The sequence below is a fragment of the Sinocyclocheilus anshuiensis genome, unplaced genomic scaffold (genome assembly GCF_001515605.1).
Source record: "Sinocyclocheilus anshuiensis isolate Anshui unplaced genomic scaffold, SAMN03320099.WGS_v1.1 scaffold1416, whole genome shotgun sequence".
Classification (NCBI taxonomy): domain Eukaryota; kingdom Metazoa; phylum Chordata; class Actinopteri; order Cypriniformes; family Cyprinidae; genus Sinocyclocheilus; species Sinocyclocheilus anshuiensis.
Genome location: NW_015544203.1, coordinates 142,993 through 154,714, shown reverse-complemented (window position 1 = coordinate 154,714; position 11,722 = coordinate 142,993). Strand labels below are relative to the sequence as shown.

General features: G+C 36.7%; 1 protein-coding gene across 1 annotated transcript in view; it reads left to right on the top strand.

The window, feature by feature from the left end:
• Positions 1 to 11,722, top strand: part of scara5 (scavenger receptor class A, member 5 (putative)) — a 23,855-nt gene that overhangs the window by 2,455 nt on the left and 9,678 nt on the right. Inside the window, exons 2-4 of the mRNA XM_016497398.1 lie at positions 3,141 to 3,221; positions 4,407 to 4,514; positions 8,822 to 8,887. Coding sequence (XP_016352884.1) covers positions 3,141 to 3,221; positions 4,407 to 4,514; positions 8,822 to 8,887 — 255 coding nt within the window. The remainder of the gene's footprint in view (positions 1 to 3,140; positions 3,222 to 4,406; positions 4,515 to 8,821; positions 8,888 to 11,722) is intronic.

The window sequence follows — 11,722 nt, the reverse complement described above, 5'->3', positions numbered from 1 at the left end:
GTTCAGCAGTATTTGATTGTATGGGAAACATTCATGACTGCCCTGAGGATTCACCAGGCGGTGTGCTTTTGGTATTTTTTGTTGTGGAAATCGAGGGATTTATCATAAAATATCCTATTCTAAGCTTCCACAATCAGTGTGTGATGTGTGACAAACACAGTGTGTAATATACAGTACATGAGGAGTGGAACTTAGGTCCAGTGACATTCATTTATTTATTTTATGTTAATATTAATTAAATTAATTTAGTTATTGTATGTGTATTTAATTCATTATCTAGCCAATGCATGAGTGTTTCTAGGAATCATGCTGGTTTGTGTTATTGTAAAGGAAGAAAAGGAAGATTGATGCTGCAATGCATTCTGGGTGCCCGCATTGTACAAAATTCAACTATGGCTACCTGCATGCACAGCGGCACAAATCAATTATACAGTCTTACTTTCTGGGTTTAATGTGATTTGGTGTATGCTTTCTCTAACTTGTTTTGTAATGCTCAGAGATGTTTCAGTTTTATGTGAAAATGCTGTTGTTGATGATGAGTGTTGATGGCAGTTCTTATACATAAGATGTTAGAGCGATGGTTTGCGGTAACTGCAGGTTAAATTGGTGTACATGCAACAAAACTCAATGAAAATGGATAAAACAACCTCTTACAAACCAGCTATAATGCAATCTGTACTGTAATCTGCCATAATACAAGTCAATGTGTTTTCTAGAAACACTATAAAGCAACTAATTTAATAATAATAATAATAATACATTTTAATTAATCATTTAAATAATAATTAATAATGTTTTATTATTATTATAATTACTATTATTATTGGCATATTCCAAGTGTCCAATCATAGGCTGTTATTGTAAAGGAAGAAAAGGAAGATTGATGCTGCAATGCATTCTGGGTGCCCGCATTGTACAAAATTCAACTATGGCTACCTGCATGCACAGCGGCACAAATCAATTATACAGTCTTACTTTCTGGGTTTAATGTGATTTGGTGTATGCTTTCTCTAACTTGTTTTGTAATGCTCAGAGATGTTTCAGTTTTATGTGAAAATGCTGTTGTTGATGATGAGTGTTGATGGCAGTTCTTATACATAAGATGTTAGAGCGATGGTTTGCGGTAACTGCAGGTTAAATTGGTGTACATGCAACAAAACTCAATGAAAATGGATAAAACAACCTCTTACAAACCAGCTATAATGCAATCTGTACTGTAATCTGCCATAATACAAGTCAATGTGTTTTCTAGAAACACTATAAAGCAACTAATTTAATAATAATAATAATACATTTTAATTAATCATTTAAATAATAATTAATAATGTTTTATTATTATTATTATAATTACTATTATTATTGGCATATTCCAAGTGTCCAATCATAGGGAATGCTGATCAGTTACTTTTAATAAAACATCAACCACTCATTAATAGAGCTTTTCCTCTCGAAATTGTCTTTGTGTAAATTCGCTTTTAAAAAGTGAAACAGGTCATGCTTTTTTAGAGTTCTTCCAAGCGTCCTCACATAAGTTACTGAGAGATTTATTTTACTGGCAGTTGATTTCCAGCTGTGTTGCTGCAAGTCACTTGTAATTGTAGTGGCGTCTGCTCTTTTTTCTGTTCTACTCGTTTCTTCAGTGACTCTACTCGTTAGCAGCAGGTTTCATTACTAATAGTCAGTCATCACTTGTAGATTGAACCTACTTTAATTAACTGCAGTATTACTTTACTGTTACTTTTACGCTGTGAACATATAAACACTGAGCAGTGTTGATTTAACACTGAGGATTTTGCTGTGACAATTTTCCATTTTGCCATTGGTTAGGCAAACAAATAGTTCTGCCCCAAACTCACACAGATGACCTATTGGTAAGCCCCGTCCACCTTAGTTACTGTTTTTGAACAATTTTGAACACAGAAGGGCCACCATTCAAGTGGGAATTAAATACGCCATGGAGGGATATATAAAATATTTTAAAATAAATATGGTGGGTAACTCGAAGCGAGGGTTTACAGATCACAATGCAAACGGGAGAAGCATCATGTTATGGTCGTCACGATCGCGGATAACAACATGCAGGATCAACACTGTTCATGTATCGCAGGGTACGATTAAATTAATGTACATTTAACTAGTTTAATATGGAGATGCACTGAAATGTAGACCTGTGTTTTTGACCTACACTGTACAAGACACGAGAACAGTCCGCTATTTAGGTTTGTACTTTAGCATGGACTTACTAACTTTAACGTTTGCTAGTTTTAGCCAGAGATACCTTGCTGAAGCACAAGATGACATTAACTTTCTGCTTGAGCAGATGAAAATTGTAACTTAATGAGAGTATGACAAACAGAAAATGAACGTTTTCATCTTCATTGGGATTGGGGTTGAATGCTTAGGGACATTTTGCTCTGTTTTGTTTGGATTTAGGAAATGGAATAAAATAAATTATATTGCCCATCCTCTCAGGATACCTGGAATTACTGTTACAAAGACCCCCAGGCACATCGTTTTCCCATTTTTGAAGCATAAACCCCATCAAAACGATGCGAGCTTCGGATCTTCCAATGTTTCTCTATGGCGCTGAAACCTACAGATGTCCGAGTTCCGCTCCCCATGCAACTGATACTCGACTGCCATTGGCTCATCTGCGTTCGAGGGGAGGGGCTTACCGATTGGTCAATTGGTTGAGTCAGTGTTCCTGTGTCGGGGCTGCTTGTGATGCTCAAACAAACATTTGAAAGCATCACAGAGTAACAGTTCTGGGGGAAATCAACTTGTGAATGGAATACTTATAATGATAGGAGAGAGTAATGTAGCATTAAAAAAAGAAACAACACATCATTTTTAAAGAACTGAGTAAAAGTCATTTTACTCAAAGGTCTCCACAGAAGACCTCCTTCCATTGATACTCCAAACACATACACACACTTACACACACACACACACTCACACACTCACTCCAAAGAGCTGTGTAAACATGTGTTCTGGATTGTACAAATAAGACTAAACAAAAGGAACAGAGTCTGCTAGTCTAGGTCATAATAAAGAAATCTGTTGTTAGGTGAATCTAGCCTGTAATTAAACGTTTTTCAATTTTGTGTTCAGTTCTTAAATGTTGTTTATCTGCTTTTTAGGACCACCAGGACCAAAGGGTGAGAAAGGTGATGTGGGGCCCCTGGGACCAGCCGGACTTCCTGGTCTGACAGGAATAAGAGGTCTAGCACAGCCAAAACACATTACCAGCAACTGACTGAGCAGTGATACTATAGCTACTCCTTCAGTGATACCTCTTCGCCTTTTGCTCATTCACAGTCTATAGCACTATTCGGACGGTAATTGTTATTTTCACTATTTACAGGGGGTAGTTGGTGATTTTATTGTCATCTGAATCCACATCTTTGATTTTAAGAGAAGAAATCGATTAAAAATTCAACTGTTGTACTTTGCTGTAATTTGCATGCATTTACAAGAACAATACTTCATAACTGCTCCACCGCAGCGAGTGGGAGCAGAAAGAGAAGAAAAGCACGTAAACATTTGAAATGGGTCTTTATAATGGCAGCAGCAGGTATGCAATACAATTTTAAAATATGTATTATATACAGTTAAATACATAACTATATAATGTATAATTATATACAACTATAGCGCGTCTATTTTCCTATTTTTAAACAGGCGATTTAAATAAATAATAGATAGGATTATATATTATGAAATATGCTTGGAATAATATGAATACATATTTTAATACATTTTACACAATAATAAGAATACATTTGTAAATAAAATTCATTTTATTTACAGCAGACAATCATGCGTTCCCGGGTTCATAGGATCACAGAACTCGCTTCTCCACTGTGAATAAATCCATGAGTTTTATTACCGAGGTGCCATGTAAATGGCAGCAGCAGGTATGCAATACAATTTTAAAATGTGTAGTATAAACAGATATATATCATGTATAATTATATACAACTATAGCGCGTCTATTTTCCTATTTTTAAACAGGCGATTTAAATAAATAATAGATAGGATTATATATTATGAAATATGCTTGGAATAATATGAATACATATTTTAATACATTTTACACAATAATAAGAATACATTTGTAAATAAAATTCATTTTATTTACAGCAGACAATCATGCGTTCCCGGGTTCATAGGATCACAGAACTCGCTTCTCCACTGTGAATAAATCCATGAGTTTTATTACCGAGGTGCCATGTAAATTTATTTTCACATGAGAAACATGAGAAACAATCACTGTCCGAATAGGGCTGAATATGAACATTCACATGTATGAACACAGCCCAACAGCTCATCTTGATTCAAATAAAGTTATATGTATTGTTTAAGAGCATTTGGGGGTATATATCATGAATTTATTTCTTTGTCAGGCTTGGCAGGAGAAAAGGGCATTCAGGGTCCTCATGGACTGGCAGGACAAAGTGGTCAGGATGGACACAATGGAGAAAAAGGAGATATTGGGCCTGAGGGACCCAAAGGTTAGACCTTTATGTTAACACACATACACACACACCCCAGAATTTGACTATTTATGATTTCGTTTCATAGATTTTCTTTTTTTGTATGCGGTAAATGATATTTTCTATGTCCTAAACCGATACCTAAACCTACTCCTCACAGAAACCTGTGCAAAACACTAGATTTAAATAGAAACATGATTTGATCAGTTTATAAGCCTTTTTAACTAATGAGCTCTCTAGTCAGTGTTTACTATATCAGTGAGAATATTGATGAACAGTCAGGACATTTTGGACCTCATAAGCAGTTAAACCTGTAAACACACACACACACACACACACACACACACACATATATGTATATATATATATATATATATACCTGGGGACACACAAATGTGTCTTTAAGGCCCCGATATACTCAAAACGAAATTCCTTATCGTTCTTCGTTTAGGGGTAAAATGAAATACGTGAGCAGCGGTATACTGTTAACGAAGATCCCGACGCTACCCACTCTGATGAAAGCAACGCTTAAATTAATAGGTAAATATGTGCTGCGTGCTTTAGTTATTTTTTATTTTTTTTGTCCGGATTTTGTTTGAAATGACGTCATATGAGTTCGTTCTTCGATTTCGCTTGAAGTATCTCGAATACTTCAAATCTCTTCAAATCAAATACTTCGAATCTCGAATAAGTTTAAAGGCGTATTTGCCTTTAAACTTCTCACCCTCTCTCTTTGTTTGAGGTAGCCTAGTGCTCTCCTACTCAACATGAAATGTTTCTCCAGCCCAATGTGACATCATCCCCAGTTATACCAGGACTGTGTAATAAAAAAATACGTTTCTGTGGCATCTTCCATTTCCTTTTAGGGGGCTCCTAAAAGTGTAAAGTTTGACTGACACTCTTCTCTGTTTGCCGTTTTTGCATCACAAATCTGGGCTGTGTTTCTCAAAAGAATCGTAAGCTAAGTTGATCGTAGAAACCATTGGTGGCAATGGTTCTACGATCTGCTTAGAGTTACAATACTTTTGGGAAACACAGCCCAGGATAGTAAGAAGAGAAGGGGGACTGTGTGCGTTCTTGTAGTTTCAAACTCTGTTGTCCTGATTTCATATTGTGTCAAGTCGCACAGAAGTTTTCACTGGAAGCTTGGTTTGGACAGGGTATGAGGTTTTGGGCTTCTATCTCAGCTTTGACTTCAGACTTTACTAACTTCTTTGTTTCTATTTCACTCTGTATTTCAGATTCACTCCGAGCTAAAACTCCAACCCACTGATCTCATTCTCTGAACATGCGCTGCTCCTTTAACACCTTCCAAAACATGTAATGATTTCCCCTAATGTTCTCCAGAACACCACACCATCCCCCAATCGCTCTTCATCCCCAACTTCCACCAAAACAATCCACCCGTTCCTCCTATTTTCATTGCCTCATTCTCATGTTATTGGACTCAGAACCTTGTTTTTGTAATAGAATCATCCTCACAAACATTCGCTGCGATCTCGGGCCTCACAAGACATGTGACCGCGCTTGGCTGTGGTCGGCTGCAATAGATGCATCATGTTTTCACAGCGTGAGACAAACAGCTGGGAAAGATCAGTGCGATTTGGCCAAACATGCTGCTGCCTAGTACAGCCCAGCAGAGTGAGCTCTGTGGTCGTGAACGACTGACATATATAGTATTGATCATTTTTAATCGCTTAAATAGAGCCACTTGCCCTTTCAGATTCAGTTTTCATTGTCATTTGCAACCAAATTGCAAAGAATTATTACACTGGATTAAGTCCAATGTAATATTAGATTATATATTAAGTACAGATGAGACAGGAAAGCATTGAGCAGAGAGGGAGAGACGGGAATGACGAAGGGAATCGAACTCGAGTGGCGCAGTTGTGCACACTGCCCTTGAGGCTATCAGTGCCAGTAAAGTTTGAACATACTTTGAAATAATTTAGGAACGTTTTTCGATTATTTTTGTGTGTTTCAGAATAAGTTTTACGATGAATGTATTTCTTATTTGTTACCAAGTCATTACTGAAATTGTAGAAATGTGACAATAGCAGCCATCATCTATAGTAGGCTACAGAGTAACGACTCCATGCTCAGAGGAATATCAAAGGTTTCCATTCACACCATGTTTTTGCAGGGGTTGAGTATTGTAACCAATCATAGAGATGTCTGTTGAGCTCATGAACGCAAAGGCTAATCAGATGTGTTTAAGTTTGTCAGAACCAGCTCAAATCATCTCAAAACAAACTTTTCGTTCAGAGATCACTGAGATCTGCATGCTCGTGTAAACATGATGTAAATAAGAGATTCAGTGTAGTCAGCTTATTTGTTTTGCTTCCTGAAGTGATAATCATAAGGTGCATTCTCTTTGACCGTAATTGGACTCCGAAGTGAATTTAACAGGGTATTTCGCTAGATTACAGAGTATTTTTTTCAGATTACTTTTTTTCAAGGAACTATTAAAGTAACATATTTTTAATTTGCAAGAAAATATCTGAGTTACTTTTTCAAATAAGTAACGCCAGTTCCCTTGTTTTCCATGTATTGACTGACAGCTCTCCTGTCCTCATGTTGAGAGAAATCAGGAGTAAGTGCAGAGGGGTTGTTTGCGCTGTGTGAACATGATCTCACTGTAGTTCTAGACTAAATGTCAACATGCGTTTACTCATCTCACTGCACAAAAACAGATTTGGTATTCTTCAAAATAAATAAAAACAGTGAAATGCAAACTCAGAATATGATGCAAACCTGCAGTAATTAAACTTGTTAAAAAACACAAATATCCTTTATGTATTTAATTCACATTTTATTAACCAGTGTCTTTGCTGTTCACACTTAATGATCCAACTCAAACATACTAATAAGCAAAAATTACTTTAGATTAGGGCTGTCAACGTTAACGCGTTAACGCATGCAATTAATTTTACAATCCTTAACGCGTTAAAATTATTTAACGCAGTTAACGCAAAATTACTGTTGCTTCTCTGCTTGCGATTAGATAATTTTAAGCCGCTAAACTCCGGCAAAGTTTTCAGTCCAATGATCCAGTAAGTGAATGCATTCAAACAATCGGTCCAAAACAGCGCTAATATAAAGGAAACCAGGCTGATTACATCAGAGATTGCAGAGAGAACAGAGACTCGCGTTGCGTTTTCAGTGAATTATTCATTCCAGCGTGTTTGGCTTTAAAACACGAGCTCTGTCATATTCTGTGATTGTCTCTGAAGAACGCGAACCCTCACACGTCACACACTTGTGTGAAGCACAGACTGAACGGATTGTCAACACATCCCACCGCTGTATGGCCAGATGAGACGCAAACTACGCTTTCTCGACTGGATAACCAGTCTCGCTAGTAAAGTTTTGATGGATGAAGACTGCAATCAAGGTAAAGACGACTGCGGTGGCCTATAGGAGTCATGCAGTACAGTAAGCATGCGTGAGTCCGTTATAATAATGCGTGTATGAGCTCTTGACGCACTGATCACACATTGTATTTATGCGCAGGCACAGACATTTACGTACATTCACGTTGTTTCCACACACATTCACGAATGTTTTGATTTGTCATGTGTACTTTGATCCGTGTACTGTAGTAGATATATGCAGCCAGCAGGCGGTTGATTTAGGGATTTTTTGGCATGTGGTCCTGTTCAGTATCGCAACTTGGCTTCTCTAAAATGTAAAAAAGCTCTTTGCTGTTGCACTGTGCACATACTATAAAATTCTGATTTTTTTTTTTTTTCATATGTGCTTATATGGGCTCCTTATATCATTTGGTTCTTTGGTGTCCTTTTGGAGTTTCTAAGTGTTCTTTTTTGGAAAGACATCTACATTTATCCTGAGAAAAGCTTGCAGAAAATACAGATTTTTGAGAATCACCCTTCAATCTTTTGGTTTACTTTGCTGTATATAGCAAATGATGACAAAATAAACATTTGAAACAAGATAAATGGTCTATGCTTAATTTCATGAAGTGTGCGAGTAATCGCGATTAATCACAGAAAAAGGGTGTGATTAATCTGATCAAAAAAATTTGATCTATTGACAGCCCTACTTTAGATAAACATAACATTTGTGTTTGTAATACAGAACTGGTAGTTGTGACTTTTAAGTTCATAGTGCATTCTACTGCACATCAGAACTTTGAGGACGATTTGGTTCCCCATGACCCATTTATAGTTTTAAAAGATTATTATTTATTCACCCTTATGTTGTTCCAAACCTGTATAATTTTCTTTATTCCACTGATTACAAAAGAATAAATTGTGAAGAATTGTACTGACCAGTAAACACATGACTCTTTGCTTCATCTGCAGGTGTGAAAGGAGAAAGAGGACAGAAAGGAGAGAAAGGAGAGCGTGGAGACAAAGGAGGGAAAACAGGTGAAGATTTTATTCATGCAGAAAATAAACATGAATGAACATGCAGATAGCTCTCTTTTAATATTATAAATCGCTACATTGTAACATTGCATTTATATGTTTTTACTACATATGGTGCCTAGTGTGAGTATTTTGTTAATAGATGTTAATGTCATGCAATTTCAATGATTATATTCCTTGAGACTCATTTATTTTTGTGAAGAATTTTGTTAAAAAAAAAGTAATAATGACCATTTTCACCCTGTCTCCAGCCCTCTAACTGAAACTTTTTGTTCTGGGACCGCTTGCCTTCTTGATTACACCTGTAAAATAGTTTTAAACTTTCCAGCTGGCAACAATGAAATTGTCCCTAAAACATATTAGGCATAATTTGGGTCCGCATTAAAACGGTTCAGCCATTAACACACCTCATGTCATCAGAATTTTGTTCATCTGCAAAACACAAAATTAAGATATTTTTAATGAAACCTGAGAGATTTCTGTCACTCCTTTAAAAAGTTTATTCGACCAAACCTTTGATGCTTCAAAAGTTCATAATGACATAATTAAAAAATCATATGGATTAAGCAATTTAATCCAAGTTTTCTGAGGAAAGGGTTGCACGATAAATCGAAAGGAAATCGCAATCGCGATTAGACAGAAGCTGTGATTGTCATGCATATCTTTCAGTGAAGCATGGTTCTGTGATCAGCAGTAAATCTCCATCCGAAGGCCAGAGAAACTCCAGATATGCCTCGCAGAAGAAATCCAGAAAATGCCTATCGCTGCAGCTGGATAAACAGAAGATTTAACTGCTTTCATTGATTCAACTAATAAACACACGACTACGACAATATATGATTTATCTGAGTTCTTATTATTATAACTTTCATTATAATAAAGTATATCTATAATGCAATGCTAATCGACATAGCCTTTATCGCTGCTTAGAATGTTATGAAATATGTTGCGTGCCTTATTCTGTGTCAGAAGCCACATCATCTCACAGAAGGATTTACTTCAAACACTCGACTGACATTATGAAGTGTGTTTGGAGTAAAAATATGTTATTAAATGCGGTATTTTCACATGCTTTCAGATGGAGCAGCATTTACAACACAGAGCCGTAGCTCACGGAGAAGCTACGCAAACAGCTGTCATTATCTTGAACGATTTCTTCAATTTCATAATCGTACGATTATATCGTCTGCAATTTTTTTGGTGTAGCTTGTCAGTGAACTACGGCTCTGTGTAGTAAATGCTGCGCCATCTGAAAGCAGGTGATGGAGATTTACTACTGATTACAGAACCGGCTTTACTGACGAGATGTGCATGACAATCGCATTCAATTAATCGTGCAGCCCTACTTTATATGATGAACAGATTTAAGGTCTATGTTATTAGACTTAAGCCCCGTTCACACCAAGAACGATAACTATAAAGATATTAGCGTCCACACCAGCGGACGATATCGTCTGTTTATTCTGAGCGCACACTCATCTGCCGCTTTAAATTCAGGAGCTCGTTATAGCAGGATTGATTCTGATTGGCTGTCAGTGTTCGTATCGTTCATCAGCTGGAAAAAAAAATCATTCTGAAAATGATGCCAATTATATAGTTTCTCTATGCCTTTATCGTTATAGATGTGGTGTGAACTCTGCTATTCTTTAATATTGACAACGATTTTTAGAACTATATCTTTTTCGTTATCTTTATAGCTATCGTCCCTCATGTGAACGGGCCTTTAATTGAAGAGTCATTCCTATTTTACTCTACCACATAAATTGCACACACTCATACCTCAGATGTGGCACTTGAAGCCAGTGTGTGGTTTGCTAACAAGACTGCACAAATTGTCTGATTTGGTAAGCACAGAAGCGTTTTATATTGGCTCATATTGGCTGACTGTTCAGTGGCTTAGTGTAGATAGTTTTAATGCAGAAAATCTTGTCATTGCTTTGTGATTTATGACATTTAGGGGCAGCTGATGTGGTGTAAACAGACATTTAGTACTATATGCAATAGACAAAATTTAGACTGGAAAAAGAAAAAAGAAAGTTTGCTCTTTCTAGCTGTTGTAAATGTGGGGCACTTCTGCAATGTAGAATATGGTTAGAGTAAATCAGAGAGTGAAGACCAGGTTTTGTATAGCTGTGTAAGATGTTGACATTGCTTTGATTATTCGGAGCTCAGGAGTGTTTTGAGAGGAATGAGAGGAAGACACAGGTCGAGTGCTAACAACAGCATTAAATGTAGTGGGGCTAGGCTAATGATTTGAAACATTACTTATGTAAACAATGTGACATTGGGGGAGAGGGTCATGTTCCATGAAGTCATTTCATATTTGCCATGGTTCAGAGAGCATAAGCATATCCTGGGGCCTCATTTATAAAATGTGTGTACGCACAGATTTGATCTTAGAGTGTGCGTACGCTAAAATCCACGGCAATGTTCATATTTATAAAAACGTCTTTGACGTGGAAAAGTACTTACCGTCACGTCGGGGTCTGAGCAGGTGTACGCACTTCTCCTTGTGGCAAAGTCGGAGTACTGCAGCTGTTTGAACATCTAAGCTGCAATAATAATAAAAGCACCGAATTCATCATAAACAACAAAGATGCAGTGTAGTTAGATTTTTTATTAACGGGAGTTTTTGTGAGATTAAACTGACCTTTTTAGTAGCCTAATGTTGAGAGTTCTTTACTCACTTTCTGTATACATTTTTTTACATGTTGTTTTTTTATTTGTTTTATTTTACAAGAGAACTTGTGAAGTCTTGATTTACTTCTAATGCGTAAAATAGAAAAAAAATGCATAAACGCATCTCCGACTGTTTTGTCTGTGTAGCCTATAAGA